The sequence below is a fragment of the Musca domestica genome, unplaced genomic scaffold (genome assembly GCF_030504385.1).
Source record: "Musca domestica strain aabys unplaced genomic scaffold, Musca_domestica.polishedcontigs.V.1.1 7, whole genome shotgun sequence".
NCBI lineage: Eukaryota > Metazoa > Arthropoda > Insecta > Diptera > Muscidae > Musca > Musca domestica.
The window spans coordinates 18,087,190-18,115,068 of NW_026712383.1; the positions used below are offsets into that span (position 1 = coordinate 18,087,190).

A 27,879-nucleotide genomic window follows, 5' to 3' on the forward strand; every position below is an offset into this window, starting at 1 on the left:
TTTTATTTGTTAACAAATCGTTTTTTTTTTTTTTTTTTTTTTTTTTGATTAAATGATTTATTTTCAACTTGTTGACTTGTGTTCTACAACTAACAAACAGTCTTATCGCTCAACAGCCATAATCGCAGCAGAGCAGAGAGAGATAATCATCTACAAATCCCATAAAGGATTTGCAATGGCGCACGTACATAAATTTTCATTAGCTGATAAAATGCATTTCCAGTGGAAAAAACAATCAGTTTGTTTTTCAAAAACAAAAATACCTGCTTGTTAATTTTAGCTCAAGTGGCAATCATCCGCATACGCAGAGTACTGCACTTACTAAGGATCATAAATTTTTCGACTTAAATTTAGATTTAACCAGTCACGGCAATAGACAGATATAGATTTGTGGCCAATATCTGGCCACTTAGACTGTTCTTAAACTTTGTCACATCACGCAGGCCGCATGTTCCAGAAGAGAATGAAAGTTCGAAATATTTGAATATTGGTAATTAATATTTTGTTTATTAATTATTTCAAGTTTGCTAATATTGACGTAATAATAATGGGTTTAAAAATTCGTAATAAGGCGATAGTAAGGATAAGGGATTTTCTTAAGAATATTCTTTCAAGGTAGATTTTTAAGAAAAAAAAACTGCAAGGATATTTTCAAGGACTATAGACTTTAAAATAATATTTTTTCAAGGACTATTAGACCTATATTTGTGGATTTTTAAACAGACCATTAATCGTGAATTCAAGGAAATTTCTTCAAGTACCAACAGATCACTAATCTGGATTTTTTAAGAATATTTCTTCAGGGACTATCAGACCTATAGACCTGTATTTTTAAGAATATTTCCTCTAGGACCATTAGGCCAGTAAACGTGGATTTTTAGAGAATATTTTTTCAATGGACTGTTAGACCTGTAAGCATGGATTTTTAAAAAATTTTTTTTCAAGGACTCTGAGACCTGTAAGTGTGGATTTTTCAAAAAAAATTTTTTCAAAAACTCTGAGACCTGTAAGCTTGGATTTTTAAAAATATTTTTTCAAGAACTCTGAGACCTGTAAGCGTGGATTTTTACAAATATTTTTTTCAAAAACTCTGAGACCTGTAAGCTTGGATTTTTAAAAATATTTTTTCAAGAACTCTGAGACCTGTAAGCGTGGATTTTTACAAATATTTTTTCAAAAACTCTGAGACCTGTAAGCGTGGATTTTTACAAATATTTTTTCAAGGACCCTCAGGCTAACAATCGAGGACTTTTAGAATATTTCTTCTTCCTATTCAAGGACCATTAATGTGGATTTTTTAAGAATATTTCTTCAAGATCAAAAAAACCTATAAACGTGGGTTTTTAAAAAAAATATTTTTCAAGAACCCTCAGACTAAAAATCGAGGATTTTTAGAATATTTCTTCTTTCTATTCCAGGACCATTAATGTGGATTTTTTAAGAATATTTCTTCAAGATCAAAAAAACCTATAAACTTGTTTTTAGTAAAAAATATTTCTTCAAGGACTATCAGACTCACAAAAATGGATTTTTAAAGAATATTTCCTCGAGGACCAATAGACCAGTAAACGTGGATTTTTAAAAAATATATCTTCAAGGACCAATAGACCAGTAAAAGTGGATTTTTAAAAAATATTTCCTCAAGGACCAATAGACCAGTAAACGTGGATTTTTAAAGAATATTTCTACAAGTCCAACCTGGCACATCGCAACATTTATGTCATATTTATTTAAGTTGAATATGAAATAAAAAATATTGGCCCATTCTTTTGGAACCTACTCCATATAGGGTCAACAATTTGAATAATCATAACAGAAGTCTAAATATATTTAAAAAACCCCAACATTGGCTGAGGGAATACATCTGTTGGCAAAACTGACTGATGCTTTTTAACTAGTTTAAATACAATTTTGGATTTGTACACACATATAATTGTGAGTTATTTCCGAATATTTCTCTAAGGGCTTTGAGACCATTATTTATTATTTCTTAAAAGATTTTTATGATATATTTCTGTGGAACCACTTTTTTTATACCCTCCAAGGTATATTAACTTCGTTATCTTCTCGAAATATTCATAATATACTCTACAGAGCATATATATTCTGGATTAGCGTAAAATTCTAAGACGATCTGATCTCAGGTTAAGTTCGTAAATGGGCAATATCGGTCCACGTTTTCGTATAGCCCCCATATAACGGTACCTTCCGGTATTCGGTATTTTCATGATTTTAGCGAAATTATTCACCGGAATTATTTCAAAGTTTGTATTTGAAGGTCGTAATGGGTACTGCAGCCCATGCAGGTCTAAGTCTTCGTATAGCCCCCATATAACAGTACCGCCCCATAGTCGGTATTTTGACGATTTCACAAACATAATTCGGCGGAATCGTTTCAAATTTCATATTGAACGATCTTAATGGGTACTACAACTTATGGCCACCTCTTCGCATAGCCCCCATATGACTGTTTTCATTTAAGTGGTAGTTTTCGATTTTTTTTTTTAATTTTTTTTGAAAATATTTCCTGAAGGATTATAAAGCAAAAATTTCGATTTTTTAAGGCTTTCTCTTGAAGGTCTCTGTGGCCTGTAAAATCGATTTTATTACGAACTTTTTGAAGCACCATCAGATCAATAATTGTGAATTTTGACGGATTTTCCTTGGGCGGCTAAAACAATTGTGGAGTTTTCGGCATTTTCTTCAAGGACTATGAGACCAAAAAAAGATTGACATTTTTATATATGAGTCCAGCATTTGTGAATTTATATTTTGAAAGATTCTTTTTTAAATATTTCTTAAGAGAGTTTTGAGAAATTTTCTTGAAGGACTGTGAGACGTACCATCATGGATTTTTAAATAATATTTTTTCAATAACTATTTTTTTATGGATCTTCATTTTAATCATGGATTGTTCACAAATACTTACCAAACAATAAAATTAGGATGAAACTTCTAATAAACATTATAAGAACTATAAAACTATATCATTAAACTATACAACTTGAACTAGCGTTAAAAGGTTTAATATTAAAAATATTTAAAATATATAACAGAAAAGTGTAATAATAACCCGACATTCCGTAAAACCTAGATAAATAATGTTCTTCCTAATAAATGAGGGCTTTATGTATATAATTATAAATTGGAATACAATACCATAATTATTTATAGTTCCTACTTCCTGACAGGAAATTCTTGTTTTAATTAAATTCAAATTAAATGAATTTCTAGTTTTGAGATGGTACTCTAAAAAATCAGTTTTATATATTAAAATGACTTTCCAACCTTGATTCTCACACCAAATTTCAATTTTTTAGCTCTTTCCGATCACAAAGTACCAAATGGTACCATTTTAGAGTTTTAGTATCATTATTGAACTTTTGGCAGCCTTAAAGTTCGAATTTCCAAAAATCCTTTTTTTCCTTTTTTTCTCATTCCAAATTTCAGAATTCTACCTTGACCCTTTTGTCCAATATTACTTTCTGTTCAATTTTTAGTACATTTTAGGCTTTTTTCCAAACAAACCCGGCCTTATCACAATCCAGCCTTAGTCTTTTCGTCTGATCATTGATTCTCAGTCAGTCAGTTATTCCACAACTCTTTTATGTATAGAGATATCAACGATCATGGCTTTCTATTTCCCTCTTTCTCGCTCTCAATCTCTCTCTCTCTTTCCCTTTGGAACTAATTTAATGTACCAATGAAACAATTTGCATAACATTCCAAATTTCCAGCCGGCTAAGTACTGACTCCATTTGAATAAATCTAAAATAGTCTACCCTCATCCAGATATCTACCATAAGACCACTTTCAAATCGAAATACTAGACACTCCAGGAGTCCACAACAAATGTACTCGTAGATTGTTCGACAATGTTTTTTAATTAATCCTATCGCTGGCCATACATTTGCCTTATCAAATATTCATCACGCGAAAAAAAAAAACACTTGCCAAATACAAGTATCCTCTTCATAACTTGACAAATATTTTATATTTTACTAATTGTTTAAAGATAATTTGTTTTTCTTTTTATAAAAACATATGGTATTGAGTTCGAGCATAGATAAGATTTTTTTTTCTGTTATACGTAAGAAATGGTCATGTTACAAATAAATTTTGACAATAACAAAGTTGTGAGAAGTTCTAAAAATATAAAATTAATTTAAATTGGCAACTAAAAGTGGTATTTCTAAACCATATCGAAATGGATAATCTGGGAAGATATTGACTCTATTGGTATTATTAATTTTGTAGAGCGCTACAAAAAATGTTTGTGAATGGCGACTAATGGCAGGATAGAGGCCGATCAGGTAATACTCTATGACTAGTTTAGAAGATGTCGAAATGAGGACTTATTAGGTCATTCCTTACGTTTCCACTAGCTATTAGTGGATATCCTATGGGAAGAGGGTGTCATAGTATTTTATAGAAAGTGAAAATGTGAGTCTACTGTGATAAGTTCTTATAGGTAAATTTTCTCAGAACTAGAAGTTCTGCCATGTGTCCTCAAGTTTAAAAATGTTCCTATGTCATGCCTAAGTAAACGCTGAAGGGAATGTGTTGGGAAAATATCATTAAAAAAAACATTAAAAACTTCGAGGAAACAAAAATCGTAGATTCCGAGAGAAACTTTTGGAAGTCTATGATACCAAAATATAGTGGATTATTCAGGATTTAACTGAAGGGCACTGGTCAGAACTTAAAACAAAAAAAATGTTTTTAATGAACTATGGGATAAATAATGGTGGATTTTCCTTTAAGAACTATGAGACATTGGTCTGAATATAAAAAAAATTAATGGAATTTTTGACAAACAATCGTGGATTTTCCTCCAAGGACTATGAGACACTGATCAGAATTTTTAAAATAAATATTTTCTTAATGGACTGTTTGAGAAATAATCGTAGATTTTCATCCAATCACTACGAGATGAATATTTAAAAAAAATACTATGAGACGCTGATCTGAATATTAAATAAAAAATACGTTTTAAATGAAATGTTTGACAAATGATCGTCGATTTTCCTACAAGTTCTATGAGACACTGATCTGAATATGTAAAAAAATTTTAAATTAAAAAAAAAATTAAATTAAAAAAAAAACAAGTAAAAAAGCCAAACTTTGATTTTAGAACGAATTTGGAAATTTTCAAAAAAAAAAATCGTTTAAAATCTTAAAAATACCGAATATAGGATCTATACGACGATGTGGACCTGCATAGGCAACCTTTGTCATAATCCATAACAATATTCAAACGGAAAGCTTGAAAAAAAGTGCGGTGAATAGATAAAATGATCAAAATACCGAATATAGGTAGGTACCATTAATTGGGGGCTATACGAAGACGTGGATCTGCACAGACAATTTTCTGTCTTATGCTGTAGTATTCATTACGAACTTCAAATACAAAAATTGAAACATTTCCGGTGAATAACAAAATACCAAAAATGGGGGCTATACCAAAACGTGAACCTACATGGCCCAAAAGTCCTGCAGACATAATATACATTTGAGTAAAATTTTATCAACCTACTTCATTTTGTTCGGAAGCTAGAGTGATCTCCACAAACGGACGGACAACGCTCAATCGACATAGAATTTTATGCTGATCAAGAATATATATGCTTTGTGGTGTCTAAAATACATATTTCGAGGTGTTACAAACGGAATGACAAACTTAATATACCCTCCCTATAAAAAGACAAACGAATTAAAAAGTATCAGTCGGTTTAGCCGACAGATGTATACCCTCAGCCAATGTTCGATTATTTAAATATATTTTGACTTCTGTTATGATTATTCAAATTCTTGACCCTCTATGGAGTTGGTTCCGAAGGAATGGGCCAGTATTGTCCATTTCGTATAGGACATAAATAAATATTATATAAATATTGCGATGTGCCAGGTTTGGACTATATCGACACTTCCTTAACTTTTTATGAGATATGTGATAATTTTTAGAAAATCTTAAAATGTGCATGGGGTACCAAATATAGTCGACCGAAGTATTCTGAAGTAGACAGATATCCATCATTTTCATAACAGAACTTGTGTTAGCAAAAATGTTTGTGTGTGCGAAATTTGAAGAGAGTTGGACGCTTATTTCGCTTGCTTTGAGTGTTTTGTTTTTTTAAAATATTGGAACCTTTGTGGGGGAGATACCAGAAGAAATGATCCGATCTCTACAATCCTTAAAACAAATCTTGTGTTGATTGAAATATTGAGATGTACCAAGTCAGAATGAAATAGGATGTTGATTTTGCGCTTTATGAGCTTCAAGGATTTTCAACATTTTGAACCTTTGTAGAGAGACACCAGAAGGAGTGCGCCGATGTATCACAACTTCACACCAGATCTTGTGGTAGTGGAAACAATGGGATTTGTGAAATTTGAAGAGAACCGGATGTTTATTCGGGATTTTAAAACAGTTTTGGTTACTTAAAATTTTGAAACTTTTTGGGGGAGGTACCAGAAGAAAGGGCCCGATTTTTACCATGTTTATAACACATCTTCTGTTGTCCTTTTTCGCACATGACCTAGCACTGACGCAAATATTAGGATTTGAAGGAAAACCGGATTATCCTCTCTCTTTCTATGCAGTAAAATATTTATTTTTGAAAATGTCGACTTTTTGTGGTGGAGTTACCTGAAGGAGTGGACCGATATTGCCCATCTTCGAACTCGATCTAAATTTGACATTAATATTACCAAGTTTGGAAAAAATCGGATACTACCTCGAAAAAACACTTCCTTGACGTCGGGCTATGCTACCAGAACCACGGCAACGAGCGAATCACCAAAATGTACGCTTGTAAACAATATAATGAGCTGTCACTGGAATAATTTTAACAGCTGTCGGGCGAGTGGCTAAAAAATGATAGCAGTTTCAAAAATAATGGATTTTTAAAAAAAACTCCTTCGATGTAAATCCTGAAAAACCACTATTATTAGTCTCATAATAGTAAATTTTTCATGATTCTATCTGAAGGACCTTGAAACCAGTAATTGCCGAAAATTTAAAAAGAAAAAATTTAGTGGACTATGAGTTCAATAATCATTGATTTTCTAAGATGAAAAACTACCATTGGAGGTAACGTTAGAGTGAAAATTTTACAAGAATATCAAAAAAACTCTGAGGAAGCCTATATCGTACGGTGAAGGCCGAAATGTTGAAATTTTATAATCCTTTAAAAAAAGTCTCCCTACACAGTTTTGAAAAAAGTATAAGTTTTGTCAAATTGTATTCAAAACTATAAATGTCATTGCCGGTGAAGTAGAGTGTCTCAAATCCAAACCATTTTCATTTTATGTTGTCACGCCCATTTTTCTTTGTATTATCTCATGATATATTTATTTTTGTAAAATACACCTGCATTTTTTAAATACAAAAAATCGTTCGATATTTTTTCCAATATAAATGTAACACGTGCTGATATTCCATACACTTGAAAAAGTTCTAGACATTTAATATTGTCCAGGTGTTCAAAATGAGATAAAATCGCATTTGGATTAAAAAAATATATATTTCGAAATAACCTCTAATTATTGATAAAGACTTTTTTCACAGGTCAATTGAGTTTTGTAACCTCTGGGAGAAATCTTATCAGTTTTACAAAATTGTGGGACAGCTTTGTGTAATGTAGATTCTGAAGCATGCATGAAATATTGGAATAATTTGTTGAAATAAGTCGCATAAATTTCGAAACGAAATCAGAAATTCGGAATATGATTCAAATAATGTAAGATGGGGAGCATTTTAAATAATATATGTATTGGAGCAGCCATATGGCTAGGGAGGGTATATATCATTTGATACGGCCAAAACGTGCTCATAGAAATAACGATTTTAGACCTTAGGTCTCTTTGGACCAAATCAGTTTCAGGACATTTGGAGTCGATCTAGCGATGTCCGTCTGTCTGTCTGGCTGGTGCGCACGATAACTCTCGAAGGCACTATCCGATTTGGTCTAAACTTGGTTCATCGGAATATTATTATTAAACTTACATCGAGTTTGGAAATGGGCAAAATCGGACCACTTCTTCTGGTCCCTCTCCCTCAAAATGGCAGAGTTTTCCAAAAAATATTTTGCTGCACAGAAAGAGAAAGGTTCCAATTTTGCTCCAACTTTTGAAATCTTAGTATTTGCATCAGTGTTAGATCAGGTGCGAAAATTATAACAGAAATCAAAATATATTTTAATAATCGAACATTAGGCGTGGTTATATATATCTGTCGGCAAAATCGACAGATAATTTTTAACTTGTTTTTTTTTTTTTCAAAACGCAACTGGTGATCTCTCCCATTGTCAAGATTTCATACCAGCGAAAATAAAGGTCACTTGTTTTTTTCCACGTTTAGATATGACAACCAGGTGAAAAAATACACCTGCATTTAAGAAGTTTTAAAAAATCTTTCGATATTCCTATGATTAATATATATTATAAATATTCCTAATGTTATATTATAGTTAAAAAAAATACTCGAAATTGTCCAGGTTTTCCAAAGAAACAGATAAAATCGTAAATCGAAATATTGGATTAGCGGAAAACTTCTGAACAACGGCTACTTGTTGATAAAGAACATTTTTTATTGACCAATAAAGTTTTGTAAACCTCTTGAAAACTTGAAACGTCTTATCAATTTTACAATTTGGTGTAACGGTTTCGAATTACAGCGAGCAATAAGGAGACTATACTATATATTATTTTTGGTATTTGTTAACAATGGAATAAAAATCTTAACTTTGAATCTTGAGTGAATATTACAAAGATATATTCGAAAATCCAAAATATTATAGTAGTCTTTTAAATCTCAAAAATTTGAAAATACCGTAGATTTCTTCTAGTTATTATTCCAATAATACGATTAATGAAAATAAGAAAATTGAATAGGATTTTGAAAAAATCATTCCTAAACCTGAATCTATATTCTATTCAATTTCGTATTAAGGAGATTTCGGCTATAAATACCTCAAGTCGTTGGTTAACGCTATACCGACTTGTATCAAATATCATCCCATTTAGAACAATTTTCGTAGGTCAAATATGTTTTTAATAAGCACCAAAATTGATAAATTTCAATATATTCTTTTAAAAATTGAAATTGAAAACTTCAAAGTAACGAATATCAGAAGGAACCCATATCTGGGTGCAAAACCACCAAATGAACATATTCTGTAAGAAGGGTACACATACTCTTAAAATCTTGTTAGAACTAATGATTTGACATCCGAAGGAGACCTTACATTGGTGTTATACCAAATACTGGATCCAAGCTGAATATATTATGCAGGAGAAGAGTTTTAATACGGAGGACCAAAATTGTCAAATTGCAACTTTAAAATTTGGCTGGAACAAGAGGCACCCAAACGTAAGCAGATATAGCCAATACACAATGGCAAACATCCTAGACACAAAAACAACTTTTTTTCAAAATTTCCAATCTCTACATTAATAATGTTACAATAATGACGGACACACCAAATCGTCATAGAATTTTATGCTGACCAAAAATGTATGTTCCTTATGGAATCTTAGACGAATATTTTCCCATTCATATTCAGACAAAAATCTTCACATTTTAGAGAAAAGTAAAAAAAAAAGAGAATAATTTCGCATTTTAAGGAAGCAATGATTTTTAAAAACGATAATCCTTTGTGAGAAAGATGCCAAAAGCAGTGATCTGATATCTCCATGCGAGATTTAATACTGTCTAATTGGAATGTGCAAAGTTTGAAAAAAAAATCAAAAGAGGATTTCAAATTTTAGGAGAAATTTTTCCCACAATCGCTTCTCAGCTAAGTTCAAAATAAATATTATTACAGATCAAGTTTGGCCTGAATTAGGTATTCCGTTCGTTTTTATACCCTTAGCCATATGGCTAGAGAGGGTATATATCATTCGATACGTCCAAAACATATCTCATCGAAATAACGGTTTTAGACCCTAGGTCTCTTTGGACCAAATCCGTTTCAGGACATTTGGAAACGATCTAGCGGTGTCCGTCCGTCGGTCTGTCTGGCTGGCTGGCTGGTTCGCACGATAACTCTCGATTGCACTTAATATTATTATCAATATCGGTCCACTTTTTCCAGTACCTCCCCCACAAAAGGTCCAAATTTTCATAAAAATATTTTACTGCACAGAAAGAGAAAGGATAATCCGATTTTTCTCCAACTTTGCAAATCCAAATATTTGCATCATGCTAAGTCAGGTGAGAAAATGGACAATATCTTTCCTCTTCATCAAGTACCTCTCCCACAAAGAGTCAACATTCTGAATAATTATAACTCTTATAAAATGTGATGCAAGAGTCCGCTTGCCTTCAAATTACACACATCACAATATTATTATTAACCGAAGGTCTGGTGTGAAAATGGAATACATAGGTTCACTCCTTCTGGTACTTCCCCCACAAAAAGTCAACATTTTGAATACTCTTATAACTCATAAAACGTGAAATTAACATCCGATTCCATTCAGACTTGGTACTTCGCAATATTTCCATCAACACAAGATCTGTTTTAAAAATGGTGGAAATCGAAGCATTCCTCCTGGTACCTCCCCCACAAAGGGTCGAAGCATTGAATTACCAAAACGATTATAAAAAACGATATAAGTATTCGATTCTCTTCATACTTCTTTCATCCCATTATTTCTACTAACACATGATCTGCTATGAATATGGGATATATCGGTCCACTCCTTCTGGTACCTCCCCCACAAAGGGTCAACATTTTGAACATCCATAAAGCACATAGAACATTTTGCATTTGATTCCATTCAGACTTGGTACATCGCAATATTTCCATCAACACAAGAAATGTTATAAATATGCTAGAGATCGGACCATTTCTTCTGGTACATCCCCCACATGGGGTTCAAGATTTTTAAAAACAAACCAGATACCAGTTAAAAAATCACGCTTTACATAGAAAATTTTCTGCTACAGGAATTTGAAACAATTCCATGTGAAATCATTAAAATACCGAATATACAAAAATGAATTTCTGTCATTGAAGGTGGTACCCATTGCAAACTCCAATTCCGTTAAAAAAGTAACAGAAATTCTGTACGTCCTCTTTAATCAAATTTTGGTATTATCCTCTTCTTCACTTTTTGTAAATAAGCAAGCATGTAAGCAGTTAATTTCGGCCATGACGAACTTTTAATTACCTTCACCATGAAGGGACTTGAAAAATTTCAAAAAAAAAAAAAAAAAAACAGTAAAGAAAGTCTTCAAGTCGGGCGGGGCCGACTTTATGATACCCTACACCACTTTGCTAATTAAGTAGAGCTCCACATAACAATTAAAAGTTTTTATGGGAGAATTCAATCATACACGCTATGATTATAATTATAATTTAAAGTTCAAAGGACTAAATATGCCGAAGCATTTGTATCTTTTAAATTCGGACTTGTATTGCCCATTTGGAGCACAATTAATTTGAAATCGGATGAAGATATATATGGTAGCTATATCCAAATCGGAACCGATCTCGATAACATTTGGCAAAGATATTTCTGAGCTGTATTTGATATATTTCCCTGAATATCGTTGTTACGGAGTGCATATACGGTTGTGGGTAACAAATATAACACATCGGATGAATAATATATATGGAGGCTATAGCGATATCTGAACCGATCTTCACCAAATTTGACATACTAGCTTCTAGACTCAATTCGGTCGTAAGTGCCAAATTCCATCCCATTTGGACAAATATTAGACGTTTGGTGCACAATAAAAGGTAAATCGGACAAAGTTATATATGGGAGCTATATCCAAATCTTAACCGATCTCGATAAAATTTAGCAAAGGTATTTCTGAGCTGCATGTGATATATTTCCCCAAATATTGTTGTTACAGAGTGCATATTACGGCGGCGGTGGACAAAAATAAAAAATCGGATGAAAAATATATATGGGAGCTATAGCTATATCTGAACCGATTTCGATCAAATTTGGCACACATATTTTCAGGCCTAATTTGGGTGTATATGCAAAATTCCATACAATTCGGGCTGATATTACACGATTGGTGCACAATAAAAGGTAAATCGGACGAAGATATATATGAGAGCTATATCTAATTTTTGACCGATTATCTCCAAATTCGTCCTTGGGCCAAGCAAAAGATCTTTGCAAAATTTCATCTGGATCGGGCAATAAATGCGACCTGTACTTTGTTTACAAAAATACGTGGACAGACGGACGGACGGACGGACATGCATAAATCGACTCAGAATGTGATTCTATGCAGATCATCAAAAGGAACTATGGGTCTATCTCGTTTCCTTCTGCCTGTTACAAACAAATGCACAAAGACATAATACCCTGACCACCTTGTAGGGTATAAAAATCCGAAAACTACCTCTTAAATGAAACACGTTATATGGGGAATATACGAAGACGTGGACCTATATACAAAAATTTTTGTCATAGGCTGTAGTACCCATTACGAACTTCAAATACGAAATTTTAAATAATTTTGGTATATAATGTTGCTAAAATCATTAAAATACCGAATATCTGGAGGTACCGCTATATGGGGGCTATACGAAGGCGTAGACCTGCATACAAAAAAATTTGTCATAGGCTGTAGAATACATAACGAACTTTAAATACGAAATTTTGAAACGATTCCAATGAATAATGTTGCTGAAATCATTAAAATACCGAATATCGGGAGGTACTGTTATATGGGGGCTATGCGAAGGCGTGGACCTGCATACGAAATTTTTTGCCATAGGTTGTAGTACCCATTAAGATCTTCCAAGACCAAATACGAAATTTGAAACAATTCCGGTGAATAATGTTGCTGAAATCATTAAAATACCGAATATCGGAAAGTGCCGTTATAGAGGAGCTATACGAAGACGTGGACATGCACAGACAATTTTCTGTCATAGGCTGTCAAATACCAAACAATTCCGATAAATAATGTTCCGAATATCGGGAAGTACCGTTATAGAGGGACATCAGGTATCCATCAAGAACACCGAATGTAAAATTTCAATCCATTTCATAAAAATTCCCCCAAAATCATGTGCCTAAACGAGGACCAATCTTCACAATTTTATGATTACGTTATATTTTACTCTGTATGAAGCTACTCTAAAAATAAGATCGATTAGTTGTATAGAAACATATTTGTCACACCTTCCCATACATGTGGAACCACTGTGCAATGGGGCTGTGCAATATGGGCTGGTGGCATCATTGAACCGCACTTCTTATCTGAACTCAAGATTTTTTTTTTTTTTTGAAAAACTCCCCTATAGCTCCTAAATATCACGATTTACTTTCTAATAACTTCGCCCTGACATATTCATTCAAGATGGTTAATCATTGATCGTCTTACAAACTGAATTGCTTACATATGTTACATTTTTTGGATATTAATAACTCTCTTATGAGGCGAAATTATTTTCCGATTTTCTTAAAACTTTAGAAATTTAAATATTTCAACAATTAAAATTTTTGATTGCCTTCCATAAAATAAGGCATAAAAAATATTTCGTAAAAATCAAAGGAAGTATTTGATTTAAAATAGATTCACGATTTCTCTTGAACTTTGCTCTATGCTCTTGCCACCAACAAGAGTGAAGTTGGACTATATCGGTTCACTTTTTTTGGTACCTCCACCACAAACGATTAAACACTCCTTGGGTCAAAATTTTCAATATTTTTGATGCTCATAAAAGGCGAAATTAACATCAGATCCATTCAAATTTGGTACATCTCAATATTTCCATCAGCACAACATCTCTTATAAAATGGTGAAGATCGAACCATTCATTCTGGTACCTCCCACACAAAGGGCCAAAGTATTGAATAACCAAAACGATTATAAAAAACTGAAATAAGCATTCGATTATCTTCACACTTCTTTCATCCCATTATTTCTACTAACACAAGTTCTGCTGTGAATATGGGATATATCGGTCCACTCCTTCTGGTACCTCCCCCACAAAGGGTTAAAATTTTGAATATCCATGGAGCTCATAAAACGCGAAATTTAAACCCAATTCCATTCAGACTTGGTACATCGCAATATTTCTATCATCGCAAGAAATACAACGGAAATTCTGAATACAGACATCATGTCTTTGTATAGCCACCATATAATGGTACCTCTCCCTATATTCGGGATTTTGATGATTTCTGTCACATAAATCAAAATACAAAATATGGGTTGCAGTTATATAGGGACTATACATTAACTTGGTTCTACTTAGACAGTATTTTGCAAAAATGTTTCATACACCCGGGAACAGATTGACAATTTGATTCGAAAAAAGGTGGTTCAAATATTTATGAGGGCGATGTCGAAAGGTGGTCATTCATGACCGATTTTCAATGCCAGCACTTCTACGGCCCTAAAATATATCTGAGCAAAATGTTTTTAATTTATTTTATTTTTGTTCGAAAGCTAGAATGATTTCCACAGGCGAAAAGAGAGGCGGACGGACTTTGACATATAATTTTATACTGGTCAAGGATATAAAGGTTTGACACATCTTGAAATTTTGAAAATTTTCTGACTATAGCTCCAAATTATGGTGATATCATCATTTTCACTTTTTGTAAATAAGCAAGCCGGGCCGAACTTTTAATTACCTCCACCATTTGGAAGGAATTAAAAAAAACGGAAAACTGAAAACTGAAAACTACCATTTAAATGAAAACCGTTATATGGGGAATATACGAAGACGTGGACCTGCATACACAAATTATAGTCATAGGCTGTAGTACCCATTAAGGTCTTCCAATACGAATTTTGAAACGAATGAGGTGAATAATATTGGTGAAAGCATCAAAATACCGAATATTGGGAGGTACCCTTATATCGACATTTTTCCCATAGGTTAAAATAATTCCGATAAATAATGTCGCTAAAATCTTAAAAAAAAACCGCATATCGGGAGGTACCCTTATATCGGGGTTATACGAAGACGTGGACCTGCATACGAAAATTTTTTCCCATAGGTTGTAGAATCCATTTCGAACTTCAAATACGAAATTTGAAATACTGCCGGTAAATAATGTCGCTAAAATCACGAAAATACCGAATATCGGGAGGTACAGTCATATGGGGGGCTATACGAAGGCGTGGACCTGCTTACGAAATTTTTTGCCATAGGTTGTAGTACCCATTGCTGAAATCATCAAAATACCGAATATCTGGAGGTACCGTTATATGGGGGCTATACGAAGATGTGGACCTGCACAGACAATTTTCTGTCATAGGATGTAGAATCCATTACGAACTTCAAATACGAAATTTGAAATAATTCCGGTAAATAATGTCGCTAAAATCATGAACATATCGAATATAGGGAGGTACCGTTATATGGGGGTTATACGAAGGCGTGGATCTGCGTACGAATTTTTTTGCCATAGGTTGTAGTACCCATTAAGATCTTCCAAGACCAAATTTGAAACGATTCCGATGAATAATGGTGCTGAAATCATCAAAATATCGAATATCGAGAGGTATCGGTATATAGCGGCAATGCGAAGGCGTGGACCTGCATACGCATTTTTTTTTTTGCCATAGGTTGTAGTACCCATTAAGGTCTTCCAATACGAAATTTGAAACGATTCCGGTGAAAAATGTTGCTGAAATCATCAAAATACCGAATATCGGGAAGTACCGTTTTATGGGGGCTATACGAAAACGTGGGCCTGCATACAAAAAGTTTTGTCACAGGCTGTAGAATCCATTACGAACTTCAAATACGAAATTTGAAACAATTCCGGTAAATAATGTCGCTAAAATCATCAAAATACCGAATATCCGAAATTTGAAATACTGCCGGTAAATAATGTCGCTAAAATCACGAAAATACCGAATATCGGGAGGTACAGTCATATGGGGGGCTATACGAAAACGTGGACCTGCACATACAATTTTCTCTCATAGGCTGTAGTATCCATTTTGAACTTCAAATGCCATATTTGAAACAATTCCGGTAAATAATGTTGCTAAAATCATCAAAATACCGAATACCGGCAGGTACCGTTATATGGGGGCTATACGAAGACGTGGACCGACATGGCCCATTTTCAATACCAAAAGTCCTGCAGACATAATATACATTTAAGTAAAATTTTATCGATCTACTTCATTTCGTTCGGAAGCTAGAGCGATTTCTACAGACGGACGGACATACCTAAATCGACATAGAATTTTATGCTGATCAATAATATAAATACTTCTGGGTCTAAAATGTATATTTCTGAACGAAATATTATCAACCTACTTCATTTCGTTCGGAAACTAGAGAGATTTCCATAGACGGGAAAACAGACAGGCGGACGGGTCTTGACATAGGATTTTTGGTGATTTGGGGCCTGTCAAAAATTTTCCTTTTTGTTTTCTTCTTTTTTTTTTGTTTAGGATCGGGTATAGATTAGGCTTTGTCGCACGTAACGCTGTCCTGTTGAAACCAAATATTGGAAACATCTTCTTCTTCAATTTTTGTAAACAACAAAATTTGTCCAAAGTAGTGCGATAACGTAACGGAAACCTTTGCTCATTTTCCAAAAAAAAATGGGCCAACTATGACTTTGGAACAAAATCCGCACCAAATATATTTAATATATCAGATATGAACTAAGTGTTGCTAATACGGATCCATACATTGTGGAAGCTAAAATGATTTTTTTTCCAGGATTTACAAACGTGGGGTGTGTAAAATAAGGCTATCCCAATAATGTCGCTGTCCAATAAAATGCACCCTAGATATTGTGTCGTTATTATTAGTTTAAACCAACCAAAATTTCAGTTCTCCCATTAACGCCAAATACGTCAATGTCATCAAATGTTTGTTATATATTTTCAAAATAAATCATAACACCTGAAAATATTTGAAGGGTAGGGTTTTGAAATCAAAAATATGCTCAATGAGTCTGAATATGCGTCAAAGCGATTAGACGTCCAACAAACATTTTAGTCTACAAACAAAAATAACAACAAATGCCCTGCATTTTCCAGCGATCGCAGTAAAATTGTCAAGTGTAGAATTTCTTTTGCCCAAAATCTCAACACAATGAGGGGGTCCAATAAAATGGCCAATACCAACAACCAACAACAAAAAAATCATCGCCAAACGTCGTCATATAATCAAAATACCCCCCACTTGAGAAGCAACTTGCTGTCCCTCTTATGATATACGACACGACGATACACTTTGAATTGGTAAATATAAAGCAATTAATGATTCTATCGCTGGAAAATAACAATCGATCGATGATATAGTGCCGGCTACCGGTGGGTAAATCGTATTTAAAATAACAAAATCAAAAAAAGGTTGAAAAAAAATAACAATAGAATGAAGATAAGATGGAAGCGATCGCGAAGTGAACTCTTTGAATTATTCTTTTTTTGGTCAAATGTGCAAAAATTTTCTTTATGGTTTGAGTCCTTATCTAAACTCTTTTTGTTGTGTGTATGTGTATTTTTGATGACATTCTATAAAAGCCCCACAGTTAGCGGCTAATAAAGCAGTATTCTAACTGTTAGTTTAACGAGCAGTTCATACAAATCAAAGAAACTCCGCTTCCATTTCAAAAATGAAAACCGCTGTTGCTCTCTTGGCCTTAGTTGCCTTTGCCGCTGCCGCTCAAGTGGCCGATCCCTTCGGTAAGTGAGAAAACAAGACATACATTTAGGAAATAAATTTTTTTGCGGAGAATATGTTGGGCGTTTTTTTCGGTGGAAAATGAAAAGAAAATCGGTGTTTTTGGGAATCTTTCCCGGGGGAATTTTATCAACAGACAGAATTTAAAAACTGAGGAAATGTAAAAAAAGAACTATATATTTTTTAGGGAGTACAAAAAGAATTAAAAAAAGAGAATACGATTATTTGTGTATTGTCCGCATATTTTTCCCGGGGATTTTTTAAAAATTCCCTGTAGATGACAGTGGGGAATATGGTAGAGGAATAGAGATGCGGAGACAACAAAAAGTCATAAAGATAATGATTTTTATGTTTGTATATTTTGCCGCATATTTTTTCCGGGAGATTTTTGAAAATTCCCTTTAGCTGAAAGTGGGGAAGAAGAAGCAAGAAGAAATAGAACAATTTTTGGCAGAAAAATAATTGTAATTGAGTTAATAGACAATGGAAAGAAACATAAAAAAATATTTGTGATTTTCCCCGAAATTATTCCGGGAGACTTTTGAAAATTCCCTGTAGCGGAAAACGGGGAAGTAAAATAGTGGAGAAATAGAAGTATTTTTAGGACCAATATAAATAGAATAAAGTTTATAGAAAATATAAATAGATTCTAAAAATAGTTTGTGAATATCCCCAAAATTATTCCAGGAGATTTTTGAAAATTCCCTGTAACTGAAAGTGGGGAAGTAGAATCATGGTGAAATATAAAAATTGAATGTCACAAAAAGAATTGGACTCTAGTTAAAAGAAATCACAAATATTTCCTTAAAAATAATTTTCTAATATCTCCGTGAGATTTTTAAAATTCCCTGTGGCTAAAAGTGGGGAAGTAGAATCATGCATAAATAGAAGAATTTGTTGACACACAAATAATTGCAATTGAGCTAACAGACAAAAGAACGAAACTTAAAATATTTTTGATCATCCCATCATTTCATATTAATCCGGAAGATTTTTAAAATTTCTGTACCCTGAAAGTGCGGAAGTAGAATCATGGAGAAATATAAGAATTTTTGGCACAAAAATAATGAGATTTGAGTTGATAGAAAGTTTAATGAGATTCTAAAATTGTTTCTGAACCTCCCAGTTATTATTCCGGGAGATTTTTGAAAATACCCTGTAGCTGAAAGTGGGGAAGTGGAATCATGGAGAAACTGAAGAATTGTTTGGCAGAAAAGCAATTTTAATTGAGTTGATAGACAATGGGAAGAAACTTAAACAAATTTTTGATATTCCCCGATATTATACCGGGAGATTTCATAAAATTCCCTGTAGCTGAAAGTGGGGAAAAAGAATCATGGAGAAATGGAATAAATTTTTAGCACACAGATAATTGTAATTGAATTGATAGACAATGTAAAGAAACTTGAAAAAATATTTGTGATTATCCCCGCATATTTTTCCACAGGGATTTTTGAAAATTCCCTGTAAGTGATAGTGGGGAAGTATAATCATGGAGAATTATAAGAATTTTTAGGCACAGAAATGATTGTAATTGAGTTCAGAGACAATGGGAAGACAGTTAAAAGGATATGTGTAATTTTCCAGGATATTATTCCAGGAGATTTTTGAAAATACCCTGTAGCTGAAAGTGGGGAAGTGGTATCTTGGAGAAATTGAAGATTTTTTTTTTTTTTGGCACAAAAATTGAATTTGACTTGATAGAAGTTATAAAGGTATTCCAAAAATAGTTTTTGTACCTCCCCGTTATTATTCCGGGAGATTTTTGAAAATTCCCTGTAACTGGAAGTGGGGAAGAAAAATTTGGAGAAATCGGAAAATTTTTGGCACACAAATAATTGGAATTGAGTTGACAAAAATTATAAAAATATTCTAGAGAAAGTTTGTGAATATCGCCCATTATTATTGGGGAAATTTTTAACGGGGAAGTAGAGACATGGTAAAATAGAAGAATTTTTGGTACACAAATAATTGGAATAGAGTTGATGGAATATAAAGATATTCTAATAACAGTTTATCAATCCCCGGTAACATTCTGGGAGATTTTTTAAAGTTCCCTTTAGCTGAAAGTGGGGAAGTATCAATCATGGAGCCAAAAGAAGCAGAATAGGAGTAAACCGATATTGTCCATGTCTGAACTCGACTTTCGAGAGCAATTGTGCCCACCAGATTTGGTCCAAAGAGACCTAGGGTCCAGAACCACTATTTTGATGAGGCACGTTGTGACCGCATTTACTGATGTATACCCTCTGTAGCCATATTCTGACTCTCCTAAAAAGTCAAATTTTAAATGGATGATAATAAAACAATTTCAATATTCTGTTTGTAAATTTTCCCCGCTACCATTCCAGGAGATTTTTTAAAATTCCCTCAAGAGATTGTAATTGAAAAAAATAAATTAAAATTTTAAAATTTATTTGAGGAAAAGCATTATAGTAAACCAACCCTGTTTGTGCATTAGCCCGAAATAATTCTATGGAGATTTTGAAAAATTCACTGTGGAGATTTTGGTGAGGAAATCTGAAGAAATACAAATCAACGAAATTCAAATGGGATTTTGCTCAGAGAAAAGTTACATTTCGGTGGTAGATATTTGAAATAAAAGCAATATTCTGTTTTTGAAATTTTCCCCGCTACTATTCCAGGAGATTTTTAGAAGTTCCAAGGAGAGATTTAAGAGATGAAAATTGGGGATATTTAAGTATTATTTGGCTCCCTTAAAATATTAATTTTAGTTGGTAGAAAGTGGAAACAAAAATAGAAGCTATTTCAAGCTCAACAAAAAAGAAGTTTAATAGAAAGTAGAAAGGGAATCAATGTCTCGTTTTGTAGATTTTCAAAAAAAAAAAAATCCGGGAATTTTTGAGAAATTCCCTGTATATATTTTAGTGGGGAAACCTAAAAAAACACATCAAGAAACTAGAAACAATTTTAAGTGCTGGAAAAAATGGAAATTTTTTTGGTACGGAATGGAAACAAGCCCCATATACGGTTTATACATTTCTCCGCACAATTCCTGGGAATTTTTAAAAATTCCCTGAAGAGATTTTAGTGATGAAAATGGGGATAACAAAAAGTAAAATTTTAAGGATATGAAAAATGGAAAAAACTTGGTAGAACATACAAGTAAATCCAACTCTTGAAATGAAATCATCTGTCAATTTATTACTTTTCTCCCTACCATTCCGAGAGATTTTTAAAATTCCCACAGAAATTTTATGTGAAGAAAAATGAAAAAAGAGTGGGATCTAATTATTAGAGAATATAATGTGAATTAATGTTTGTAAATGTGTCAAATATTATTCTCGCAGATCTTTGAAAATTTCCTATAGATATTTCAATGGGGAAACCGGGGAAAATTCCCTGTTGGGATTTTAGTGGGGAAACCTAAAGAAATATTGGTCAAGAAATTGTAGAGATTTTTTTTTATCAGAAAATGGTTGAATTTTTGTAGGTAGCGAATAAAAACAAAGCCAATAATGTCTTTCCCTGCCAGATTTCCACGAGAGATTTTTTCAAATTCCCTCATTTGGTAGGGGAAACTCTTAAAAAGGATAACAAGCTATTTTTACGTAAGAAAATAAATTTAGAAAGTTATTGTCAGAAAATCAAACAAAAAGTACATATCTTATCAAAAATGATATTTTTATGATTTTTTAAAGTTTCCCAGATTCCTAAAAATTTTCAAAATTCCCTTGGGAATTTTCGATAAATCCCTTAGGAATACTTGAAAATTCTGCAAATGATATTTGGTTTAGATTTTTGTTCTAAAAACTAAAATCATGTCAAAATCGCAGATATCCCCGGGGAATTTTTAAAATTCCCATATATAATTCCCCTAGGGAATTCTTGAAAAATTTGCAAAAGAGGTTTGGTTAAGATTTTTGAAAAATTTTAAAGCGTATTGTTAAAAAAACTATTTAAAATATAAAACTCGGGATATTCAAGATTCCTGGGGAATTTTCAGAATTCCCTTAGGAATCCCTAAAAATTGTACAAATTTTTCACCATTTTGTGAAAAAAAAACTTATTAGCAAGCATTTCATACACTCGTGAATGATTTGGAAAACATGAAAAAATATTAGCTCAATTTTTTAAAATTTCCAAAATTTCCGGGAAATTTCCGAAATTCCCTCATCCTTAAACTTTTGGAAAGAAGAAAAAATGTGACGAGCTAGTTTGTATTAAGAGTAAAGCTACAGTAAATAATAAAAAGTCAAAGGTATCGCAAAATATTCCCTCCAAAATTATTAAAAAAAAATCTGGGGAAAAAAGTGGGGAAGTTGAAAATCTCTTTTGATTTGATAAAATTTTTATGAAACTTTGAACACTGATTGATCGTTTTTTATGTTTTTATTCTCCTCCCTTTCTAGCCGATCGTTCTATTTCCAGCACCGTTGTCGATGTCATCGAAGGCATTCGCGATCAAATGCCTTGCGGTTTCCCCAGCTTGGGCATCCCTCCATTGGCTCCCTTGAAAATCAAACACCAAGATGTCAACATTGATACCCCCGCTCTCCGTTTGGTCGGTTCCGTCGACAACTTCCGTTTGAATGGCTTAAACGATTTCGATATTGCCGAAATGAAAGTCAATGCCATCACCAGCAAGGTCACCTTCCGTTTCATCTTCAACAACGTCAATGTTGATACCTTGTACGACTTCTCCGTTATGTTGAAGAAATTCGGTTTCACCATCAACATGGTCGGTGCTGGCCCAGCCAAATTCGCCATCAAGGATATGCAAATCTGGGGTACCATGAAATACTCTTTGGGCGTCTTGTCCGGCAAATTGAAGTTGAAGACCTTGGAAGTCCGCACCCACATCGGTGATGTTGAGTCCGATATTGAAGGTGTTTTGGGTGAGGGTGTTGTCAACCACAAGATGAACGACATTTTGGCCGAAGCCGTTGAATTGGCTGTCAACGAAAACGAAGACATGATCACCGAGACCATTGAAGCTGTTGCCTTGCCCATGGTTAACGAAGTTTTGGATGAATTCAAATTGACCGATTTGGTTGGCGGCATTGGTGGTGAAGGTGGTGAAAAGGTCGAATGTGTCCCCACTCCCGAAGATTAAATTGTGTTTTGTTAAATGTTAGAAAAAAAACCTTTTTCATATTTCATAAAGAAATAATGGGAAATGAATAAAGAAATGTTAGAAAAAAATAATAATCGAAAGAAAACTTTTGGAAAGAAAAAGGGGGGTTGCATTTTTATTGTACGTCTTAAAAAAACTTGAGATCTCCATATACATATACATGCAATTTTAGAAATTGACTTCCTCAAAAATGGCCAGATTGAACAAAATTTGAATTCAAAAATCTGCAAATCAGCATGAAAATTAGTGTAGCTGTGGTTAACAATTTGCACAGACAATTTTCTGTCATAGGCTGTAATATCCATTACGAACTTCAAATTTGAAACAATTCCGGTGAATAATGTCGCTAATATTATAAAAATTCCGAATATCGGGAGGTACCGTTTTATGGAGGTTTTACGAAGACGTGGACCTGCACAGACAATTTTCTGCACAGACAATTTTCTGTCACAGGCTGTAGTACCTATTAGGAACTTCAAATACGAAATTTGAATAATGTTCCGGTGAAGAATGTCGCTTAAAACAACAAATACCCAAAAATAGGGAGATACGATTATATGGAGACTATACCAAAACAAGGACCTACATGGCCCATTTTCAATACCAAAATTCCTGCAGACATTTTATACATTTGAGTAAAATTTTATCAACCTACTTCATTTTGTTCGGAAGCTAGAGTAACTACGGAAAAAATCCAGCAAATAATGAAATTAGAGCTTAAAATATTGATTGCTTGGCTGACCAGACGAAACGGCTAGAGCTAAAATCTTAAAAATTTTGGGTGAGGGTACCTCTTGGTCCAAATGGGTCAGATAAGGCTGGGTTTTTGGAAATTCGTACAAGAGCGTCGGTTAGAGCTAAAAAGTAGAAAAATTTGGAATGAAAATCAATGTTGAGGATAAGAGTTCGTTTTGGAAGTGTATACTCATGTATACGAAAAATACTAAAAGGTACTAAATTTAGTACAATTTGAATTTGAAGGAATGGAGGGTGGAACTGGAATCCTGAAATACACTGACGGGGCGTTGGATTGGGATATGGAGGAAGGTTTCGAAATTATTACTTATGTGCACGAATTGTACTGCATGCTACCAAACATGGGTACTAAATTTGGCACAATTTCGATTAGAAATATGATTACTATTGCATTCTAGGAAGTTTTAAAAATTTCTACTTATCTGTACTAAATGGTACTAAATTTTCAAAATTTGTACCTTTGTGCACGGAAGTTACTAAATGCTACTAAATTTGGTACAATTTCGATTTGGGTACTAAATTTGGCACAATATCAATTACAAATAAAATTGCCATTGCTTTCATGGGCTGAGGAATGTAGGATGTTTTAGAAATGCATACTTGTGTTTACTAAATGATACTATATTTTCGAAATTTGTACTTATGTGTACCGAAATTAAAAAATTTTGTACAATTTCGATTTGGGTACTAAATTTGGTACAAATTCGATTAGAAATAAAATTACCTATTGCATTCTAGAACTGAGGAATGTAGGAAGTTTTGTGCACGAAAGGTACTGAATGCTACTAAATTTGGTACAATTTCAATAAGAAATAGGATTGCATATTGCATTCTAGAACTGTGGAACTAAGTACTAAATGGTACCCAATTTTCGAAATTTGTACTTATGTGCACGGAAGTTACAATATGCTACTAAATGTGGTACAATTTCGATTTGTTTACTAAATTTGGTAAAATTTCGATTAGCAATAAGATTACCTATTCCTTTATAGGAATGCTACTGAAGAATGTGGGAAGTTTTGGAAATTTGTACTTAAAATTTTCGAAATTTGTGCTACACGAAAGTGCTGAATGCTACCAAATTTGTTACGATTTCGATTTGGGTACTAAATTTGGTACAATTTCGATTAGAAATTGATTGTATTCTAGGACTGAGGAAAGTAGGAATTTTTTGGAAATTTGTACTTATGTGTACTAAATGGTACTAAATTTGGTACAATTCAAATTTTGGCTCAAGCGGTTGAGTTGGAATCTTGAAATTTGAAAATTAAATTTCAAGTGTACTGTAGGTAGTTATGATGTAAGTAGTTATGAAAATTTGTACTAAAGTGTATTAAATTTGGTACAATTTTAGCTGGTACCCTGAAAATGGGAAATAAGATTACTGAATAGATAGAGGCATTCCGAATTTGAATAATGAGGTCTCTGTTGGCATCTAGTTGTAGTTTTGCACATACGTACTCTAATTGTTCGAAAAGTACTAAATGCTACAGAAATTTAATATTTTGGTCGCTGTAGATTTCTAGGGTTTATATATGCAGATTTTGAAATAGTTTTGGACAGAAAAATTGGATGTTCGTCCGTCCGTCTGTATGTCTTTGGAAATCACTCTAGCTTCCGAACGAAATAAAGTAGGTTGACGAAATATTACTGAAATGTACATACATTTAGTATTGGGCCGAAGAATAGAGCTGAAATCCTGAAATTTGATATTCAGGTCATTGTTGGTTTCTAGCGTTTACATATGCAGATTTTGAAATAGTTTTGGACAGAAATATTGGATGTTTGGGGTATGTAGGTAGCTTTGGAAATTCGTACTAATGTGCACTAAATGGTACTACATTTTATAAAAAATGGATTTGGGTGATTTGGAGATAGAGGTTGAATCCTGAAATTCAGAATCCCCAATTTGAATAATGATGTCTCTGTTGGCATCTGGTTCTGGTCTTGCAAATCATATGGGTACGATAATTCTTCGAAAAGTACTAAATGCTACAGAAATTTAATATTTTAGTCACTGTAGGTTTCTAGGGTTTACATATGAATATTTTGAAATAGTTTTGGACAGAAAAATTGGATGTTCGTCTGTTCGTCTGTGGAAATCACCCTAGCTTCAGAAGGAAATGAAGTAGGTTGATGAAATGTGACTCAAATGTACATACATTTGGTATTGGGCGGAGGGATAGAGCTGAAATTTGATATTTTGGTCACTGTTGGATTCCGTGATTTACATATGCAGATTTTGAAATAGTTTTGGGCAGAAAAATTGTGTAATGGTTTTACTAATAACCTCGTCGGTAATCTTTAAAATGAAAGGTTATAGAGAATAAAATTGCTGAATTGGATTGTGCATTTAGACTGATAACAAGTAAAAAAGCAATAAGTTCGGTCGGGTCCAACTTTGAATACCCTGGAACGAATTTGGCAATTTTCAAAAAATAAAATCCGTTAAAATGCTGTTCAAATGTATATTTCGAGGTGTTACAAACGGAATGACTAACTTAATATATATTCCATACTATGATGGAGGGTATAAAAATCCCAACACAAATTGTTAGAACGAATCAACAATTTTAAGGTGAGCTTTTAGCTGACGAAGTAGCGGGCACATGCTTATTCTTAAATAAACAGTCGAAAATTCATGACAACAAGGTTGGTCCACTGTACCTCCTTCATAGAAAGAATGAGAAATAATTAACCTCCCTCCATAGAGGGAATTTGATATTATTAACAAACTTCGCCAATTTGCGGATGTCCACCAATATTAGGTCAAGAGTGAATGTGGTCTACACTAGCCTTCTTCTTCTGGTACCTCCACCACAAAAGGCCAATATTTTGAATAGTAAACGCTCTAAAAAATGTGCAATTATTTTCCGATTTTTTCACACGTTGCACATCTCAATATTTTCACCAATATATCACATAGTTTGGAAATCGTACATATCGGAACATTTCTTGTGATACGGTTATATTTGAATCACAAATACGGCAGGTCTGAAAATGGATAGTCATTTCTCTTCATATTTCTCCTTCTTCTCACACTTCCTTAGTCGCTTACGAACAGTGTTGCCGTTTTGGGCGTTTCCGTCCAAATTTGGGCGGAAAAAAGATACATTTTGTGGTTTGGGCGGATTTTTTCTATATTGGGTACAAATTTTGTTTTTCATTGTTTATTTTCACGTAATTTAATTTTTTTTATTACTAACTGAAATTTATATTTTTTTAATTCATCTCAAAATCGTTATTTATTTTATAGATTTTTGTTAAGTTTTTTTTTTAATAATATATATAATACATTAGGCTATAGTCGTGCGGGGCCGACCATGTGATACCCTACAACACTACAATATGTTAGAAGCCCCCTCATGTCCAAATCCATTTTGGAAGAAACTAGCTTTTGAAATTATGTCACGGAGCACTGCCCAGATATTACCCTTAGCATTTTGACCAGGGACATTTTCCCAATATTTATGCACTCCGTCGTGTTGTTAGTTTTTGTGGTCCATTTTACGGCTAAATATATTCCAATGGTCATCCAAAATGCCAGAATTCTTCCCTGTGCTTACCTATATTCTCAGGCGTGTCGATTGGCTTCAATTGTGTGATCAGGAAAATTTTTTCTGTTTTTGGTTCATTTAAACCCCTAAATATTTTGCGATCATCTCCAAAAGCAAGAGGCCCCTCTGTGTCTTCAAATTTAGACTCATCTATATGATTTGCTTGTCTACGATATTTGGCTATATTCGTCAACGAAATCAGCATAAAAAAGCCAGAAGTTCGCCTATTGTATATCGCCTGTAAGTAATGTTGGTATTTTTTACACAAAAGTAGTGGTCCATTCTATCCGCTGTCCTAAGCTCTAACTTAATGCGAGATTTCGTGTCCTTAGGTTTATATTTGGGACCTTTATAACGGCTGCAAAATCAGTAACATTTTGAGTTGCTGGTCCATTTCAACCCCTAAATATATTGCGGACATCTTTGAAAACAATAGGCTAAACCCTTCTGAGCCTAACCCTACCTTTGTGAAAAATTTCGTGAGGATCGAACGATAATTGCAATCTGTATATAAATAATAACCCTAACCTATGTTGTAAAGTGAAAAAGTATTACAAAACAACTACTTCAATATTATAAGTCAATTTAAAAAAAACTCGCATGCGATAAAAAAATATGAAAAAATAAAAAAAACGTCACAAAATACTACAAAATCTATATGAACATCATTATTGGTATCTTTTTATGCGATGCCACAAGGGCATTCTAAATTGACAAAATTTGTCAAAATCGCTCCAGCCATTCTGAAGATATAAGCATTCTAGCTGACATCCCCTTCCTTTGTATATATACATTATATATATTTCTCTATATATAT

At 33.3% G+C, this 27,879-nt stretch overlaps 2 protein-coding genes across 2 annotated transcripts in view; one reads left to right on the forward strand and one right to left on the reverse strand.

Moving 5' to 3' along the window:
• LOC101889035 (centaurin-gamma-1A) overlaps positions 1-27,879 on the reverse strand; it is a 575,535-nt gene that overhangs the window by 280,324 nt on the left and 267,332 nt on the right. The gene's annotated exons all lie outside the window — the stretch shown is intronic.
• On the forward strand, positions 17,492-22,823 carry LOC101896484 (uncharacterized). Its single transcript, XM_005189941.4, has 2 exons — positions 17,492-17,653; positions 22,025-22,823. The coding sequence occupies exons 1-2, from the start codon at positions 17,584-17,586 to the stop codon at positions 22,726-22,728; spliced, it is 774 nt and encodes a 257-aa protein (XP_005189998.1). The 5' UTR covers positions 17,492-17,583; the 3' UTR covers positions 22,729-22,823.

Excerpts from the sequence above, each read along its gene's own strand:
- LOC101896484 (XM_005189941.4), top strand. The coding sequence starts at position 17,584 with ATGAAAACCGCTGTTGCTCTCTTGGCCTTAGTTGCCTTTGCCGCTGCC. Across the intron at positions 17,654-22,024 it reads TCAAGTGGCCGATCCCTTCG|CCGATCGTTCTATTTCCAGC; the intron begins GTAAGTGAGAAA and ends CTCCCTTTCTAG.